Genomic DNA, 19800 nt, shown 5'->3' on the forward strand with positions numbered 1-19800 from the left:
GGGTAACTCCCATGGGTACAGGATACACCCCACAGGTAAAGGGTGACTCCTATGGGTACAGGATACACCCCATGGGTACAGAATACATCCCATGGGTACAGGATACACCCCATGGGTACAGGATACACCCCATGGGTACAGGATACACCCCACAGGTAAAGGGTGACTCCTATGGGTACAGGATACACCCCATGGGTACAGGATACACCCCACAGGTAAAGGGTGACTCCTATGGGTACAGGATACACCCCATGGGTACAGAATACATCCCATGGGTACAGGATACATCCCATGGGTACAGGATACACCCCATGGGTACAGGATACACCCCACAGGTAAAGGGTGACTCCTATGGGTACAGGATACACCCCATGGGTACAGAATACACCCCACAGGTAAAGGGTGACTCCTATGGGTACAGGATACACCCCACGGGTACAGAATACATCCCATGGGTACAGGATACACCCCATGGGTACAGAATACACCCCACAGGTAAAGGGTGACTCCTATGGGTACAGGATACACCCCATGGGTACAGGATACATCCCATGGGTACAGGATACACCCTACAAGTGCGGGGTGCATCCTACAGGTACAGGATACACCCCACAGGTATGGGATCCCTCCCACAGGTACATGATACACCCCACAGAACGCGCCCCACACGTATGGGACACCTTCCCCAGGTATGGGACACTTCCCCCAGGTACAGGATACACTCCTTAGGACGCATCCCACAGGTACAGAATGCACCCCACAGGTATGGGACACCTCCACCAGGTGTGGCACCCCTCCCCAGGTGTGGCAGCCCTCCCCAGTGCCCCCACTCACCCACGCACTGGTTCCACTGGTAGTGCTGCACGTAGCCCTGGGGGCAGCCGCAGCGGTACCCGCCCAGCACGTTCTGGCAGCCGTGCTGGCACCGGTGGTTCCCGTCGCACTCGTCCACGTCTGCACCCAAGGGACACACAGGGACCTCACACACTGTCCCCTGGGCCTGGGGGGGGCTCAGGGACCCGCCTGGCACCCTCCAGGCTGCTCCTGTGCCCCATTCTGGCCCTGCAGTGACACCCCCAGCTCCCACACAGCCCTGCTGGGATGGTCCCTGATCCCAGCTGTGGCCTGAGCTGTCCCCAGCTCTGCTCTGAGATCTCTCCTGCTGGAATGTGGCACCATTCCCTTCCCCAGGGATCCCCCAGTGCAACCCCCAGCCCTGCCCAGACCCCCCAGCAACCCCACCCCATCCCTGAGAGCATTGTCCAAACACTCCTGAGGTTCCCATCAGCACCGAGGCTCCTCAGGGAACCCCAGAGTTCCTCCCCATGGGAGCTCCCTGGAGGCCCAGCCCCACCTTCACAGTTGACCCCGGAGCTGTCCAGAGAAAATCCCTTCTGGCACTCGCAGTTGTAGCTGCCCGGGGTGTTCAGGCACTGCCCCTTGGCTCCACACAGCGAGGGCTGGGCTGTGCACTCGTTGTTGTCTGCAAAACACCACCAGCAGGGCTTTGTGGCCACGAAATCCACCTGGAAATCCACCCGGAATTCCACCTGGAAATCCACCTGGAAATCCACCCCTGACCACCTAGAAATCCACCTGGAAATCCACCTGGAAATCCATCTCTGGCCACCTGGAAATCCACCTGGAAATCCACCCGGAATTCCACCTGGAAATCCACCTGGAAATCCACCTGGAAATCCACCCCTGACCACCTGGAAATCCACCTGGAAATCCACCTGGAAATCCACCCCTGACCACCTGGAAATCCACCTGGAAATCCACCTGGAAATCCATCCCTGGCCACCTGGAAATCCATCCCTGGCCACCTGGAAATCCACCTCTGGCCACCTGGAAATCCACCTGGAAAGACATCTCTGGCCACCTGGAAATCTATCCCTGGTGACCTGGAAATCCACCCGCAATTCCACCTGGAAATCCACCCGGAAATCCACCTGGAAATCCATCTCTGGTGACATGGAAATCCACCCCTGACCACCTAGAAATCCACCCCTGGAAATCCATCCCTCACCATCTGAAAGTTCATCCCTGGTGACCTGAAAATCCATCACTGGCCACCTGGAAATCCACCTGAAAATCCCTCTGGAAACCCACCTGGAAACCCACCCCTGGCCACCTGGATGTCCACCCCTGGCCCTGTGGCCACCTCAGATGGAGAGGCAGAGCAGCAGAGGGGCAATGCAGCCACTGGCAGGGTGATACAGAGGGACAGGGCTCAGTTTGGGGAGTTTGGGGGCTGGGAATTCTCTCACATTCTCTGCTGAGCCAGAGCAGCTCGGTGGGAACGGGAAGAGCAGGAATTAATTGTGCACTGAGGAACTGGGCACTGAGGAATTGGGCACTCACCAGTGCAGGGCAGGAATTGGGCACTCAGGAATTGGGCACTCACTCAGGAATTGGGCACTCACCAATGCAGGGCAGGAATTGGGCACCCAGGAATTGGGCACTCAGGAATTGAACTGGGCACTCAGGAATTGAATTGGGCACCCACCAATGCAGGGCAGGAATTGGGCACTCAGGAATTGGGCACTCAGGAATTGAACTGGGCACTCAGGAATTGAATTGGGCACTCACCAATGCAGGGCAGGAATTGGGCACCCAGGAATTTGGCACCCAGGAATTGGGCACTCAGGAATTGAACTGGGCACTGAGGAATTGAATTTTGCACTCACCAATGCAGGGCAGGAATTGGGCACTCAGGAATTGGGCACTCAGGAATTGAACTGGGCACTCAGGAATTGAACTGGGCACTCAGGAATTTGAATTGGGCACTCACCAATGCAGGGCAGGAATTGGGCACTCGGGAATTGTGCACCCAGGAATTGGGCACTCAGGAATTGAACTGGGCACTCAGGAATTGAATTGGGCACTCACCAGTGCAGGGCAGGAATTGGGCACCCAGGAATTGGGCACTCAGGAATTGGGCACTCAGGAATGGAACTGGGCACTCAGGAATTGAATTTTGCACTCACCAATGCAGGGCAGGAATTGGGCACTCAGGAATTGGGCACTCAGGAATTGGGCACTCAGGAATTGAACTGGGCACTCAGGAATTTGAATTTTGCACTCACCAATGCAGGGCAGGAATTGTGCACCCAGGAACTGGGCACTCAGGAATTGAATTTTGCACTCACCAATGCAGGACGAGTGGTGCTGGGTGAAGCCAGGGGGGCACTTGCAGTTGAAGCTGCCGATGACGTTGACACAGAGGAACTGGCAGTTGTGCTGCTTGGTGGAGCACTCATCCAGGTCTGGGGGGACAGGGAGAGGGTCTCAGTTTGTCCCCTCTGAGGCTGTGACACCTCAGTGTCCCTCTGGATGCACAGCAGCAGCCCCAGCTCCCCTGAAGTTCTCCCAGGGGAAGGACAAACCTGTCCCCACCTCACACCCATTTATTTTCCTTGTTTTTCCTAATGATTTCCCCCAGTTTTGCCCATTATTATTTTCTCCCAATTTCCCCATTATTTTTCCCATTTCCCCCCTATTTTTCCCCTATTATTTTCCACAATTTTCCCTATTATTTCCCCCATTTTTTCCCAATTATTTTCCCCCATTTTCCCTATTATTTTCCCCCATTTTTCCCAATTATTTCCCCCATTTTTCCCCATTCATTTTCCATCATTTCCCCAGTTATTTCCCCCCATTTTTTCCCAATTATTTCCCCCCATTTTCCCAATTATTTCCCCCTGTTGTTTCCAGTTATTTTCCCCCAATTTTCCCAATTATTTCCCCACATTTTTCCTAATTATTTTACCCCCATTTTTCCCTGTTATTTCCCCCCATTTTTTCCCAATTATTTCCCCCCATTTTCCCAATTATTTCCCCCCGTTTTTCCCAATTATTTCCCCCCATTTTCCCAATTATTTTCCCCCATTTTCCCCACTTATTTCCTCCCATTTTCCCCACTTATTTCCTCCCATTTTCCCAATTATTTCCCCCCATTGTTCCCAATTATTTTTCCCATTTTCCCCCATTATTTCTCCAAAATTTTCCCAATTATTTTCCCCCATTTTCCCCAATTATTTTCCCCCCATTGTTCCCAATTATTTTTCCCATTTTCCCCCATTATTTCTCCGAAATTTTCCTGATTAATTTCCCCCAATTTCCCCATTATTTCCCCACCCCACACAGACCCATCAGCAAGATGCAGGGGTGTTCCCCTGCCTCTCCTGCAGGTCACAGGTCCTCCCAGATCCCGAGGCCAGGTTCCCACACTGTGGGGTGGGCACAGCCCCAGCCTGGCTGGTGACAATGCCACGTGCTGGGGACATCCCTCTGAGCTCCCCGGAGCTCAGGATGTGCTGTGCAATCTCCAGGGCAGAGCCAAGAGCATTTTTCCCCTGATGAGCCACACCTGGAGCGCGGAAGGGTCAAACCCTCACGTGTGGCACCTCTCCCCACATCTTCCTGCTGATGTTTTTCCCACATCTGGCTGCCCTGTCCCCAGCTCCCTGCTCCTGTACCTTTGCAGATCTTGCCATCCTCCTGCAGGACGTAGCCCCGGGGGCAGGAGCACTGGTAGCTGCCCTCGGTGTTCTTGCAGATGAAGTTGCAGGGCTTCGGGGACTGGTTACACTCGTCCAGATCTGCACTCCAGGGACACAACACATCAGCTTGTGCTGCTGCTTGGGCAGGGTCCCCTCCACCCCTCCCAGCCCACTCAGGGGCTCCTGAACAGAAGGTTTTGGGCTCAGGGCTGAGATATCCCCATGGATTGTGGCATTCCTGGACAAACACCCCATTGTCACTCTCCAGGAAGCAGCTGAGGGCTTTGGGGCAGCAGCTCAGTTCGAGCCAGCACAACAAATCTGTGACAAATCCTGCAGGGAGAGCGCTGTGATTCCAGATGTTTATGCCAACATCTGGATCCCAGCAGGGCGCTCAGCCTGCCTGGAACCAGCTGTGCTGCCTGGAAGGGGCTGGCAGCTCCCAGATTTCAGCTCAGATCCCAGTCCTGGGCTCGGGGAAGACTGAACTCATTTTTAAGGAGTTAAAGAAAGACTTGGAAGTGAACAGGGCGGAGATCCAGACCCTCAGCTCTGGGGAGTCGAGGGGAGGGTGGGTCCCAGGTGGGGTTAAGGACCAGGAAGGGCAGCCCAGGTGTAGCAGACTCCATGGAGGATTGAGATTTAACAGCAGGAACTGCTGAGTTATGATGAGACAGCAAAATAAGCTCCTGTCTTCTGTCTCGACCTATAGGTTATCTCTGTAACCCCACAGGCCACTTTTCCCTAACCCTTACTATTGGGAAATCTTGGATCCCCCTATACCCTATAAAAGGGGCTGTTTTAGCCCATCTGACAGAAGAGGAGCTGTCACTGGAACCCTCCACAGATCCCTCAATAAACCATTGCTGTGGAACCACAAGGACCTCTCCTTCTCCTCTCTCTCATCTGCTTCTGCCCCAGCCAAAGAGCCAAAGGTGCCCTAGCCAGCAAAGAGCTGAAATCACTAAAGAGCTGAAATCACTAAAGAGCTGAAATCACTGAGCTTGCTAAGGGTAGCCAGCTGACGGGGTATTCGGGCACTCTGTCTCCAAGAGGGACTGAGGTACCCGGAATGGCCTGCATCACTCTGAGATAAGCCCAATATCTGGGTTCTGTCACCCGGGGCTGGTGTGGCTGTGCCCAGTGCCCGGCTCACCCTGGCAGGCCGTGCCCGTGATGTCCGGGGTGTAGCCCAGGCGGCAGTGGCAGCGGAAGGAGCCGATGCTGTTGATGCACTGCCCGTTCCTGCACAGGTTGGGCAGCACCTTGCACTCGTCGATGTCTGCGAAGAGAGGGGGACAGGAGGAGCTGTCAGTGCCAGCGCAGCTCACTCCCCACAAAAAGCTTATCTGGCGCTCGTTATCAGATAATTCACGCAGCTCAAGTGTCTGGGGGTTATTTTGGCAGCTCACAAGTGGCAATAAACATCCCCCTGCTGGAGTGGGAGCTGGGAAGGTGAACTGGATTTGTGGCTGAGCTGTCACAAAGCAGAAATCTTCTGCACATTCCCTGGAGGTGCGTGGGGTTTGTCCCCAGAGCAGGGATGGAGGCTGAGTGAAGGACTCTGTTAATTAATATACTATACTATACTATACTATACTATACTATACTATACTATACTATACTATACTATACTATACTATGCTATAATATTATAAATATAATATAATAAATATAATAAACATAATATAATATAATATAACGTAATGTAATATAATATAATATAACATAACATAACATAACATAACATAATATAATATATATTGTATATTACTAAATCTATATTCTATTAATATTATTAATATTAATACATCAATATAAATATCAATATATTAATATATGTTATAATATATAATATGATATAATACATTATTATCTTATATATTAATACATTAACATAATATTAATATATTAGTATATTAATGTTAATATAATTAATATTGTATATTGTTATTAAAGTTATATTATATTATATTATATTATATTATATTATATTATATTATATTATATTATATTATATTATATTATATTATATTATATTATATTTATCATATCATATCCTTCTAAGAACATGGAGTCAGATTCATTTCCTCCTCCATCCTGGGGACCCAGCAAACACCCCAGTGCCCCACTGACCTCTGCCATCCGTGGAGTAGCCAGGGCCGTGGGGACACATCTTCTTGTAGTGGGCAGTGCCAGGCAGGGGGCAGAGCTCGCACTGGGGGCCCCAGCTGCGCCCGCTGTTGCAGCAGCACTCGGACTTGGTGACCAGGTTGCGGTTGGTGGAGGACATCTGGCACATGGTCTGCAGCACCTCCGTGAAGCAGAAGCCCTGCCGGGTGTCTGGGCACAGAAAGGGGGAGACACAAATTCAGGCTCTGGGGCAGTGCCAGCACCAGGGGGAACCCAGGTGGTGCCGGGGAGCCTGGGGGAGTTTGGATAAAGGGGATGCTCCAACAGCTTTCCTGCTCAGGAGCAAAGAACCCCAGAGTGGTTTGGGTTGGAGAGACCTTAAACCCCCCCGGTGCCACCCTTGCCATGGGCAGGGACACCTCCCACTGTCCCAGGGTGTCCCAAACCCCGTCCAACCTGGCCTTGAACAGTTCCAGGGGCAGCCACAGCTGTGCCAGGCCCTCCCCACCCTCCAGGGAACAATTCCTGCCCAGTATCCCACCCGCCAGCAGGAATGCATCCCCTGTATCCCTGTCCCCAGTCCCTTCCCGCTCTCTGAGCCCCTCCAAACCCCCAACAATCTGCCTGTGCTGCCGGGGGGCACTGCAGCAGCCCAGCAGGGCATTACCGATGCACTCGGTGCCCGAGGCGCTGACTTCGAAGCCCTCGTTGCAGTCGCAGCGGTAACTGCCGGCCGTGTTCACGCAGCGCCCGTTGGGGCAGATCCCCGGCTTGCTGCGGCACTCGTTCTCATCTGCAGGGAGGGCACACACTCAGAGCCCTGCTGAGGGCAGGCACAGACCTGCCCGGCTCCCCACTGCCCGTGGAGAGACCTCACTGAGCCCCTGAGGGTCCCTTCCGTGTCTTTGGGCAGCTGGGAGGAACCTCAACCTGGGGTTCCTCCATGGGGAAAACATCCACCCATCCCAGAGCTCTTCCAGGGCAGGGTGGCCAGAACTCAGCTTCCCTGGCTTGGCCATGCTCCAGCTGCTGCTGGGATTGGATTGGGTTGGGTTGGGTTGGATTGGATTGGGTTGGACTGGGGTTGGGTTGAGTTGGGTTGGATTGGATTGGGTTGGACTGGGGTTGGGTTGGACTGGGGTTGGGTTGAGTTGGATTGGGTTGGACTGGACTGGATTGGGTTGAGTTGGGTTGGGTTGGATTGGGTTGGACTGGACTGGATTGGGTTGGACTGGATTGGGTTGGGTTGGAGTGGATTGGGTTGGGCTGGGTTGGACTGGATTGGGTTGGACTGGATTGGGTTGGGCTGGGTTGGGTTGGACCGGATTGGACTGGACTGGATTGGATTGGGTTGGACTTGATTGTGTTGGGTTGGAGCTGTCTCTGTCCTGTGCAGCTCTGGGCTGTTCATTCCTCCCCATCCCAAAGGCAGCTTGGAACACTCAGAAATACTCAAAGGCAAGGACACCTGGCCCAGGGCGGCTCCAGGGATGGACAAAGGTTTTGTGTGTCCTATTGGGACACTCAGAAAGTTGTGACATGTGGGAAAGCCCAGGGAGGAGCTCAAGGATGTAAAACAGAAAAGGGTGTAAAGCACAGAAGGATGTGAAGCAAAGAAGGATGTAAAGCACAAGTCTGTGGATGATCCCTCAGAGAGGAACACTGCTGTCTGTGCCCCAGGAATGCCCCAGGAATGCCCCTGGTACCTGTGCAGCCCTCGCCGTCGGGCCTGCGCTGCATGCCAGGAGGGCAGATGCACATGAAGGTGCCAATGAGGTTCTTGCAGAGCATCCCCCGGGACTCACAGTCGTGCAGCCCCTCTGCACACTCGTCCAGATCTGCAACGAGACCCATCAGAGCCCCTGCCAGCCCTGCCAGCCCTGCCAGCCTGCACTGCCCCATCCATCCCTTCAGCCTCAGCCAGCCTGGCTGGCACTCAGGTTAAAAAGTGTCATGGAATGAGTTGGGACTTTGACACTCATCCAGTGCCATGGCAGGGACACCTTCCACTGTCCCAGGCTGCTCCAAGCCTTGGACACTTCCAAGGATCCAGGGGCAGCTTTTCTGGGAAACCTGCCCACCCTCCCAGGGAACAATTCCTTCCTGCCAGGACACCGAGGTGGGTGACGGTGAGAAAAGCCAGCTCAGAATTCCCACCTGGCCAGGTGCAGGGGCTGGGGGCACTTTGGGCCGTGCCCTGGGGGCTGCAGAAGGGGTTTTACCTCTGCACATCCTCCTGTCCTCCCGCAGGGCGTAGCCAGAGGGGCAGGTGCACTCGTAGGAGCCGAAGGTGTTGATGCAGCGGAAGGCACAGAGCAGGGGGTTCAGGGAGCACTCGTTGATGTCTGCAGGGAGGAGAGGACAGAACTCACCTGGGTGCCCTCAGGAGCTCCCCAGGGCACATCCACCTTCCTGGGAATCCATCCCACACCACAGCTTTGCTCCACCAAAGCCTCCTGCTGTCTCTGCCCTTGCAGAGGGACAGACCCCTGGTGTCCCAGCAGCTTTGGGGGGAATGGCCTGCTGGTCCTTGGGGAGGCAGCTCCTGTGTTCATCCAGGGCTCCAGGCTTCCTCCTGGGCTCCACAGGGAGCAGAAGGAGCCCAGAGTGGAGAGGAGCCTCACCCAGCTTTCCACACCACCCATGGAGGGCTGGGCCAGGCAGGGAGCAGGGGGTCCCACAAAGCCCAGGGTGGTGGGAATGAAGGGGCTGGGCCAGGCAGGGAGCAGGGGGTCCCACAGAGCCCAGTGGGGTGGGAATGAAGGGGCTGGGCCAGGCAGGGAGCAGGGGGTCCCACAGAGCCCAGTGGGGTGGGAATGAAGGGGCTGGCCCCCAGGTCATTACCTTCACAGGTCATCATGGGCCCCGGCTCAAAGCCCTCGTCGCAGGCGCACTCGAAGCCTCCCACCACGTTGGTGCAGGTGCCATTCCCACAGGGATTGCCAATGGAGCACTCATCCGTGTCTGGGGAGCACAGAACGTGAGGAGGAGGAGGAGGAGGAGGATGGGGAAGGGCTGGGCTCTTGCAGGCAGAGCACTCCAAGTGTCCCAGCAGAGCCGGGATGGAAGGGAAGGGGTGAGGGAGCAGCGATTCCCTCTCTCCACGTGCACATACGGATCCATCCCCTCTGGAGTGATGGGGATGGAGCAGGAGGGAGCGGGGCACCCCCCCAGGCCCCCCAGGCCCCCCCAGAGCCTCACCCACGCAGTTGACCCCGGTGTAGTCCAGGTTGTAGCCGAAGGGGCACTCGCAGCGGAAGGAGCCGTCGGTGTTGATGCAGGCGCCGTTGATGCACACCCCCAGGTTCTCCGAGCACTCGTTCACATCTGGAAATGGAAAATTGGCAGCTTCACACGGCCACAAAAATGCCCTGTCCCCTCAGCACTGCCAGGGGATGCTCAGGGAGTCTCATTTCCTCTGCAGAGCTGAAGGATGAAGCCCTGGTGAGCAGTTTGGGGGATTTGGGGTGCCTAGTCCGGTGTGTCCCCCCCAAGATCCCACCCTGCTCTCCAGCAGCCCAGGACTCATCAATTGCAGGCAACAACCCCCAGCCCAAAGTTCTGCTCGTCCCTCCACACAGCCTCACCTTCCCGGGTGTCACCTGGGCCTGGGATGGCCCCGTGGCCATAGGGACACAGCTCCTGGAAGGCAACTGGGGGAGGAAGGAAAAGCGGGAATGAAAAGACAAAGAAACGCGGGATGTGCTGATGGGGTTCTGCTCCCAGCAGCTGAAACGGGCTTTGGAGGCTTCTGGAAGTGGGGACACACCAAGGACTCTCCCGTGGGGACACAGCCACCGTTCCTACGGGGACACACCCATCCCTCCATAGGGACACACCCATTTCTGTCCCCTGAGGACACACCCATGAGGACACACCCATGAGGACACACCCATCCCCGCTCCCCTGGGGACACCCGTGTCCCCGTCCCCTCCCTACCGTTGCCCTCCTGCGGGCACAGCTCGCAGGGGTCTCCCCAGCCCTCCCCGGGCATTTTGCTGCAGCAGCACCGAGCCTTGGTGGTGTTGAAGGCCTTGGGCACCGAGCACTTCCCGTTGTCGAAGCGAGTGAAGCAGAAGCTCTGGCGGGTGTCTGGGGGAGGATGGGGACGTGCCAGGGTCAGGGAGATTCCGGGGATCCTGCGGGAACCCCAGGGATCGGGCACTGACCGAAGCAGCGGCGGCCGTTGTCAGACAGCACGAAGCCGGGCGGGCACACGCACTGGAAGCTGCCGGGGGTGTTGGTGCACGTCCCAAAGAGGCAGATGTTGGGCTCCTCCTCGCACTCGTTGATGTCTGGGAGCAGCAGGGACACAGCCAGGGGCCATTGGAGGAGGTGAGGCGGGTGAGCACCACCCCTGCCCCACCCCAGAGCCCTCCTGCAGGGGAAATGGGCACAGCAACGCCCCAAAGCCTCCTGTGCCACCAGGGCTGGGCTTGCCTGGCTCCCTGAAGGGATTTGGGGGTGCTGACCCGCCTGGGGTGCCCTGGCCCCCTCAGGAAGGACAGATGGGGTGTGCAGGGGCTGCGATGGGGGCACAGGGCAGGCCTTACCAATGCAGTTGTCGTTCTGCACCTCGTAGCCAGGGGGGCAGATGCAGCGGAAGGAGCCCTCCAGGTTCTGGCAGGTGCCAGGGGAGCAGGTCCCGGGCAGGCTCACGCACTCGTTGATGTCTGGAGAGGGGAAAACAGCCAGGGGTGGGGTCTGGGCTCTGCTCTGAGCACCTCAGGGTGCACCAGGCCCCGCCTTGCCCCAAAGGTGATGTGGAATGGGGGAGATATTTCCAGGATGGTTCTCAGGGCATCCCTGGTAGGACTCTGGGGCGTGGACAGGATGTTCCTCCCACTGCCTGCAGGTCCCAGCTCAGGGAGGGACAGGCCTGGAGGGAGATGGAGGCAGCGAGGGGCCAGCCCAGCTCTCCATGGGCATCTCAGTGAGCAGGCTTTGCTTCCAGGAGACTTTGTGGGTGCTTCTGGAGAATGGAACTGCTGGGAGCAGCTTGGGGACCACATGGACAGCACCAGGCAGGCCAGAGGACCCTGGCCATGGAGCGGACACTGGGGTGGACACTCACCCACACAGTTCTTGCCGTCGGGGGTGCGGTCGTAGCCCTCCTGGCACAGGCACTGGAAGGAGCCCACGCTGTTGATGCACTGCCCGTTCCTGCACACCTGCCCCACCAGCGACGAGCACTCGTCCACGTCTGCAGAGCCACAGCAACAGTGCCAGGCGTCACCCGCGGGTGCCAGCCAGCAGGGCCGGCCCCGGGGGTGTCCCCAGGGCTGGGCACTCACCCATGCAGTCGTTGTTGTGGGTGAGCTCGAAGCCAGGGAAGCACAGGCAGTTGTAGGAGCCCACGGTGTTCTTGCAGGTCCCGTTGCCGCAGGGCTGGCGGTCACACTCGTCGATGTCTGCGGGGACAGGGACACACCTGAGAGGCCAGGGGGCTGCAGGGACAGCCTGGGGACAGGCACAGGCTGGGGAGGGCCCGGGGACAGCCTGGGGACAAGCTGCAGAGCACAGGGACAGCCTGGGGACAGGCTGCAGGGCAGGACACTCAGCTGTCCCTGGCAGAACCCCTGGAGTGTCAGGGACTTGTGTCCCCCTGGGGTGGCACTGACCAGTGGAGTGACACTGACCCAGGTGGGTGACACTGACCCAAGGATGTGACACTGACCCAGTGACCCAGGGAATGTGACACTGACCAGGGGGATGTGACACTGACCCAGGTGGGTGACACTGACCCAAGGATGTGACACTGACCTGGGGATGTGACACTGACCTGGGGGATGTGACACTGACCCAGGGTGGGTGACACTGACTGGGGGATGTGACACTGACCCGGGGGATGTGACACTGACCCAAGGATGTGACACTGACCTGGGGGATGTGACACTGACCCAGGGTGGGTGACACTGACCCAGGGTGGGTGATACTGACCCAGGGAATGTGACACTGACCTGGGGGATGTGACACTGACCTGGGGTTTGTGACACTGACCCAGGGAATGTGACACTGACCCGGGGAATGTGACACTGACCCAAGGATGTGACACTGACTCAGGGTGGGTGATACTGACCCAGGGAATGTGACACTGACCCGGGGGATGTGACACTGACCCAGGGAATGTGACACTGACCCAAGGATGTGACACTGACCCGGGGGATGCGACACTGACCCAGGGTGGGTGACACTGACCCAGGGTGGGTGACACTGACTGGGGGATGTGACACTGACCCGGGGGATGTGACACTGACCTGGGGGATGTGACACTGACCCGGGGGATGTGACACTGACCTGGGGGATGCGACACTGACCCAGGGTGGGTGACACTGACCCAGGGTGGGTGACACTGACCCAGGGTGGGTGATACTGACCCAAGGATGTGACACTGACCGGGGGATGCGACACTGACCCGGGGGATGTGACACTGACCTGGGGTTTGTGACACTGACCCAGGGTGGGTGATACTGATCCAGGGAATGTGACACTGACCCGGGGAATGTGACACTGACGGGGGGATGTGACACTGACCCATGCACATGGTCTGCTCCCCGGTGGCCTTGAAGCCGTTGTGGCAGATGCAGACGTAGCTGCCCTCGGTGTCCACGCAGTCGCCGTGGCTGCACACGTTGGGGATCTCCTGGCACTCGTTGCGACCTGGAACGGGGCCCAGGGGGTGCAGGTGAGGGGCAGGGAGGGGACAGGTGGGGAGAGCAGAGCCCCACCCATGGTTCTGGACAGGTGACTTGATGGACAATGAGATTTGTGTGCTGTCATCCCAAAAAAGGGGGGTGTGATCAGGTGTGTGTTCAGGGTGTGATCAGGTGTGTGTTCAGGTGTGATCAGGTGTGTGTTCAGGGTGTGATCAGGTGTGTGTTCAGGTGTGATCAGGTGTGTCCCAGGTGTGTTTCCCAAGTGTCTCCAGGTATGACCAGGTGTGTTCCAGTGTGTTTCTCAGGTGTGAGTGGCTCAGGTATGATCAGGTGTGCCCAAGTGTGTCCCAGCTGTGATCAGGTATGACCAAGTGTAGACCAGGTGTGTTCCAGGTATGTTTTTCAGATGTAAGTGGCTCACATATGACAAGGTGCGTCCCAGGTGTGTCCAGGTACACTCAGGTGTGTTTCCCAGGTGTGTCCCAGGTACGACCAGGCGTGTCTCAGGTGTGTTTCTCAGATGTGAGCGGCTCACTTATGACCAGGTGCGTCCCAGGTGTGTTTCCCAGGTGCACCCAGGTGTGTCCCAGGTGTGCGTCCCAGGTGAGCTCAGGTGTGTCCCAGGTGTTACCCAGGTGTGCCCAGGTGTTTCGCCCAGGTGTGCCCCAGATGTACCCAGGTGTGCCCCAGATGTACCCAGGTGTGCCCAGGTGTTTCACCCAGGTGTGCCCCAGATGTACCCAGGTGTGCCCAGGTGTGCGTCCCAGGTGAGCTCAGGTGTGTCCCAGGTGTTTCCCAGGTGTGCCCAGGTGTTTCGCCCAGGTGTGCCCCAGATGTACCCAGGTGTGCCCCAGATGTACCCAGGTGTGCCCAGGTGTTTCGCCCAGGTGTGCCCCAGATGTACCCAGGTGTGCCCCAGATGTACCCAGGTGTGCTGCCCAGCTGTGTCCTTACCCACGCAGGCTCCCCCCGGGGACAGCCGGTAGCCCGTGGCGCACTCGCAGCGGAAGCTGCCGGGGATGTTGACGCACTCGGCGTGCCGCTGGCACAGCGTCTCCCCGCTGCTGCACTCGTCGATGTCTGCGGGGACAGAGGGCACGGGGACACTCTGGGGTGGCACCGGGATCAGTGCAGGGGGATCCCGGGAACGGTTGAGCGGGGCTGGGATCACCGATCCCGGTGGGAACAGCTCGGTAAAGGACCACGGGGATTGGGGCGTGCAGCTGCCAGTGCTGGGCGGGCCATCCCAAAAATCCCCTCTGTGGAACAGGACACCCCAAAAATCCCCCCCGTGGAGCTGCCACAGCCCTGCGGCAGTGTCCCAAGCCAGGAGGAGCTGGGACTCCCCGGAATTCCCGAGGTACCTTCGCAGATGAGCAGGATGTTGTTGTAGCTGAAGCCGATGGGGCACTCGCAGCGGAAGCTCCCGATCTGGTTGATGCAGACGCCGTTGGTGCAGATGGCCGGGATCTCGCTGCACTCATCGATATCTGCACCAGTGCAACATCAGCATCCCACCCTCTGAATCCCAGGAATGCTCCACAGCATCAGCATCCCAACCCTGAATCTTGGGAATGCTCCTCAACATCAGCATCCCACCCTGGCATCCCAGGAATGCTCCACAGCATCAGCATCCCAACCTCTGAATCCCAGGAATGCTCCACAGCATCAGCATCCCAACCCTGAATCTTGGGAATGCTCCTCAACATCAGCATCCCACCCTGGCATCCCAGGAATGCTCCACAGCATCAGCATCCCACCCTCGGCATCCTGGGAATGCTCCACACCATCATCATCCCATCCCTGCATCCCAGGAATGCTCCACAGCATCAGCATCCCACCCTCTGAATCCTGGGAATGCTCCTGAGCATCAGCATCCCACCCTGGCATCCCAGAAATGCCCCTCAACGTCAGCATCCCATCCCTGGCATCCCAGGAATGCTCCACAGCATCAGCATTTTGGGAAGGCTCCACCCAGGACACGGCCCCTGCTTGCCCTGAGTGTGTCCCTGCAGTAACAGCTCAGCTCTGGGGATGGAAATGGGGAGCCCAGGGGGTCACTGGAATACTGGGATGGCTCTGGGGTCCCACCATCTCCTTCTGTTGCACTTCCTTCCCAGGAAAGAAGATTAACTCATCTCCACCTCTTCAGTCCCCGGCACTGCCAAGCCTCTTCTCCTTGCCCCAACCTTCCATTCCCTAAGAAAGAAGCTCCCATGGGATGACAGGGGCAGCCCTGGCCCCATGGGATGCAGGATTCACTCACCAATGGGCTTCCCTGTGTGGATGTCAATGATGAATCCAGGGGCTTGGTTCCCACACAGGATCTGGTACTCGGCTGGAAAGGGAACACCGAGCTCATGGCAGTGCCCAGGGAGGGCCAGGAGTGCTGGAATTGGGCTCTGAGAGGCACCAGGGGCTCCCCACTGTGCTGGGAGTCACCCCCAGAACGCTCTCCTTCCTCCCCATTCACTTGTTGGTGCCCACGCCCCAAATTTCATGGGAAAATGGGAAAATTGATGGGACAGGAATCACATGGGAAGGCTTATGGTGGGCAGGGGTGGCACAGGGACACTGTGAGGGCACTTAGGGGTGGCACAGGGACACTTACCGCTGGCAGGGGTGGGACAGGGCTCGCAGGGTTTGTTCCAGGCCTTGCCAATGTTGTAGGAGCAGCAGCACATCTTCTTGGTCATGTTGAAGGACAGCTCGTTCTCGCAGGTGTCGTTGTAGTTGCGGTAGCAAACGCTCTTCCTCATGTCTGCAAGGGCAGTGCCAGGCTTGGGAGAGCCCTGGGAGTGGCACTGCCAGCCCCAGGAATGGCAGGAAAGGCCTCCAAATGGAGCCCAAGCCATCACTCAGAGCAGAGCACCGAGCGCCACATCCATCTCTGAATCCCAGCTCCTGTTTCCAGCACTTCTGCTCCATCCCCTCTGGCATGGCAGTGCCAGCCCCCTCCCCAGAGATCCGGAGCATTCCCCATGGATTTGAGCCCTCCCCAGGAATGCAGAGCACCCAGAGCCGTACCCATGCAGTTGTTTCCCCCGTTGACCTGCATGTACTCAGGTGGGCACACGCAGGTGTAGTTGCCCAGGGTGTTGTAGCAGGTGCCAGGGCCACAGATCCCGATGTGGGCAGAGCACTCATCAATATCTGTGGGAGGAAGGAGGCAGAGCACTGGGCACGGGCAGAGAAGGGCACAGGTGGGGTGGGGGTAGGCTTGGCACGAGGGATGGGTGGGTTTGGCACGGGGAGCAGGCTGGGGACAGGTTGGTGATGAGGGAATCTGGAAAGGGGAAGGGATGCTCCCAACCATTCCCGGGGCAGCGGGCACACGTGGTCATCACCTTGGCACACACACAGTTGCCACCCCTGTGTCCCCAGCCCCTGGAGGAGATGCCACCCCTGTGTCCCCAGCCCCTGGAGGAGGTGCCACCCCTGTCCCCAGCCCCTGGAGGAGGTGCCACCCCTGTCCCCAGCCCCGGTACCCTCGCAGATCCGGGTGTCCTCGTTGAGGTAGTAGCCCAGGGGACACTCGCACTGGAAGCTGCCGAAGGTGTTGACACAATTGCCGCCCTGGCACAGCCCTGGCAGCTCCTGGCACTCGTCAATGTCTGAGGAGGGACAGCAGGGGGACATTTTCAGTGCCTGTGCCACCCCCCAGCTGCAGAGAGCTCAGCCCACCGTGCCCAGCCCTGCTCTGCACAGCCAAGGATAGCCACGCTTTGTGTCCATCACTTGGGGGGCCATGGCACAGAGTGTCCCCACAGCCCTGGGGTCCCCCAGCACCCCATCCCTCAGGAAGGGCCATGGGAACAGGGGTAACTCACCCTCCAGGATGACAGTGATGGGGTTGGGCCGGAACCCTTCTCCCCCAGGGCACAAGGTCTTGTACTCGGCTGTGGAGAAAGGCAGGGGGAGCTGAGGGGGCTGAGGGGCTCCCCTGAAGCAGGAGGGTGGGGAGAGCCAGGAGAGGCCCAGCAGGAACAGCCATGGGGCTGTGGAAGGGCTGGGATGGAGCAGCTCCGTCCCCATCACCTGCTGAGCCAGCCCACAGCCTGCCCTCCCTTCCAGGGGGGATCCCACATTCCCTCCCCAGCCCACTGGGAAGGAAAGATCCCAACCTGGACCCCCAAACACAACAGCCTGGCCTCCCCCCCCCACTTCACCTCTGCCCTGCCCCGCGTGGAGCAGCAAATCCCAAACTCAGCACCTCCAGTTTGGGCTGAGGATCCATGGGGAGTGACCCTGCCCCTCTTCCCTCCTTCTCCCCGTGTCCATCCCAAACTCAGCATCTCCAGATTGGGCTGAGGATCCATGGGGAGTGACCCTGCCCCGGATGGAGCAGCAAATCCCAAACTCAGCATCTCCAGTTTGGGCTGAGGATCCATGGGGAGTGACCCAGCCCCTCTTCCCTCCTTCCCCCCCTGTCCATCCCAAACTCAGCACCTCCAGATTGGGCTGAGGATCCACCAGGGAGTGACCCTGCCCCGGATGGAGCAGCAAATCCCCAACTCAGCACCTCCAGATTGGGCTGAGGATCCATGGGGAGTGACCCAGCCCCTCTTCCCTCCTTCTCCCCGTGTCCATCCCAAACTCAGCACCTCCAGATTGGGCTGAGGATCCATCTGGGAGCGACCCTGCCCCTCTTCCCTCCTTCCCCCCGTGCCCATCCCGAGCCGTTCCCCACTCACTGGTGTTGGCTGGAGGGCAGAGCTCGCAGGGGTTGCCCCAGGCACGGCCCAGGGAGCAGCAGCAGGAGGCCCTGGTGACCCCCACGCCGATCTCGGCGCTGCAGGAGATGCCCCCGTCCCCTCGGTCCTGCGTGTCCAGGAAGCAATTCCCAACGCGGGTATCTGCACAGACACGGGGCTCTGAGCCAGAGAAACTTCTCCTGGAGAGCTTTGGGGGTGCAGGAGGGATGGGATGGTGGAATTGTGGAATGGTTTGGGATGGAGGGGACCTTAAAGGTGACCCCGCTCCACGCCCTGCAAAGGAATGGGAAATCTTCCAGGGATAAGGGAAAATTGGGGGTTACTGGGGCCCTGTGCTGGGAGCGGTGTGGGATCATGGAACCCCAAATGGTTTGGGCTGAAGGGACCTGAAGGACCATCCTGTCCATGGGTGGGGACACCTTCCACTGTGCCAGGCTGCTCCAAGCCCTGTCCAACCCGGCCTTGGGCACTGGCAGGGAATAAAACAGCTCCAGAGCTGCCCTGGAGCAACAAGAGTGCAGTGAGAGTGACACCAGGTGGGACACACTCAGCGGGTCACGGGTTCTGCTGCTGCTGCAGGGTTAAATGCATGGGGGACAGCCAGGCAAGGAACAGGCACAGAGGGACAGCCACCCTCGTTGTGTCCAGCTCCAGCCACACAGGAGCACCAAGAAGGACCCCCAGGTGGGTCAGGGTGGGGTCCCACTCACCCACACAGCCCACCCCCGTGGGGTTCAGCTCGAAGTCCTGGGGGCAGTTGCACAGGTAGCTGCCCGGGGTGTTGACACAGAGCCCGTTGATGCAGTTCACAGGGTCTGCACACTCGTTGATGTCTGAAAGGACGGACAGATGGACACTGAAGATGGAGGTGAGCGCTGCCAGGAAAGCCCAGCCCAGCCCCAGCTCTGTGCCCAGGTGTCTCCCCTGGCAAGCCCTGTGCCACCCTCAGCTCCCTGCCCAGAGGAGGAGCGCAGCCACACTCAGCTGTGCCCCCGGGCCACCCCAGCAGCAAGGACACCACAGGGACCATGGGCTGCTTTCAGGCTGCCACGGATGGGCCCAGCAGAGCCCAGAGCCCTGACCTGTGCAGTTGCCCCCACTCCTGTCCAGCTCATAGCCATCGTCGCAGGCACAGCGGAACATCCCGGGCAGGTTCTGGCAGGTGCCAAAGACACAGATGTTCTGGAAGGTGCATTCATCAATGTCTGCAAAACAGGGACAGCTGGGGACAGGCTGGGGCAGCCTGAGGGCCAGGACAGGCTGCTCCTGCTCCCACCTCCTGCCCAGCTGTGACCAACCCACCCCAGGATGGTCCTGGTGACATGTGAGACAATCTCCTGGGGGAGCTGGGCCCCCCCCACCCTCTCCCCCTCTCTCCCCTCACCCCTTTTCTCCTGGTTTTCCATTTTCAGGAATCCAGGCTCAGTCCAAGGCTGGGCACACCAGTGGCACAGCTGGCACCTCAGGAGCCTGGCACCAGCAGGTGCTGGGGGCTGGCTCATGGAGCAGGAGGTGCCAGCAGAGGCCAGAGAGGCCCAGGAGGGGCTCAGGGCCCGGGCACTCACCCTGGCAGGCCTTGCTGTCCTCGGTGGGGTTGAAGCCCATCTCGCACTCGCAGCGGTACCCGCCGGGGGCGTTGAGGCACTGCCCATTCTCACACAGGTTCACGTTGTCTGCACACTCATCCACGTCTGCAGGGAGGGACACGGGGCTGGGGGCTGCCCTCTGCCAGCCCGGGGAGCCCAGGAGGGTGCCCACCCATGGCTGGGAGGCTGCAGCTCATGGCCCTGA

At 58.4% G+C, this 19800-nt stretch overlaps 1 protein-coding gene across 1 annotated transcript in view; it reads right to left on the reverse strand.

Annotated features, from left to right (window-relative positions):
- LOC134420563 (fibrillin-2-like) overlaps positions 1-19800 on the reverse strand; it is a 69239-nt gene that overhangs the window by 1296 nt on the left and 48143 nt on the right. The window contains exons 33-61 of the mRNA XM_063160719.1: positions 19575-19700; positions 19092-19214; positions 18720-18842; positions 17989-18150; positions 17125-17193; positions 16783-16908; positions 16322-16447; positions 15906-16055; positions 15561-15632; positions 14659-14784; positions 14249-14374; positions 13173-13298; positions 11933-12049; positions 11713-11841; positions 11192-11311; positions 10808-10933; positions 10578-10730; positions 10226-10291; positions 9840-9965; positions 9483-9602; positions 8861-8983; positions 8345-8476; positions 7306-7431; positions 6642-6848; positions 5662-5787; positions 4482-4604; positions 3153-3269; positions 1355-1483; positions 835-954 (exon numbers count right to left, since the gene is read on the reverse strand). Of these exons, the coding sequence (XP_063016789.1) occupies positions 835-954; positions 1355-1483; positions 3153-3269; positions 4482-4604; positions 5662-5787; positions 6642-6848; positions 7306-7431; positions 8345-8476; positions 8861-8983; positions 9483-9602; positions 9840-9965; positions 10226-10291; positions 10578-10730; positions 10808-10933; positions 11192-11311; positions 11713-11841; positions 11933-12049; positions 13173-13298; positions 14249-14374; positions 14659-14784; positions 15561-15632; positions 15906-16055; positions 16322-16447; positions 16783-16908; positions 17125-17193; positions 17989-18150; positions 18720-18842; positions 19092-19214; positions 19575-19700 (3615 nt within the window). The remainder of the gene's footprint in view (positions 1-834; positions 955-1354; positions 1484-3152; positions 3270-4481; positions 4605-5661; positions 5788-6641; positions 6849-7305; positions 7432-8344; positions 8477-8860; positions 8984-9482; positions 9603-9839; positions 9966-10225; positions 10292-10577; positions 10731-10807; positions 10934-11191; positions 11312-11712; positions 11842-11932; positions 12050-13172; positions 13299-14248; positions 14375-14658; positions 14785-15560; positions 15633-15905; positions 16056-16321; positions 16448-16782; positions 16909-17124; positions 17194-17988; positions 18151-18719; positions 18843-19091; positions 19215-19574; positions 19701-19800) is intronic.

The sequence above is a fragment of the Melospiza melodia genome, chromosome 7 (genome assembly GCF_035770615.1).
Source record: "Melospiza melodia melodia isolate bMelMel2 chromosome 7, bMelMel2.pri, whole genome shotgun sequence".
NCBI classification, from domain to species: Eukaryota; Metazoa; Chordata; class Aves; order Passeriformes; family Passerellidae; genus Melospiza; species Melospiza melodia.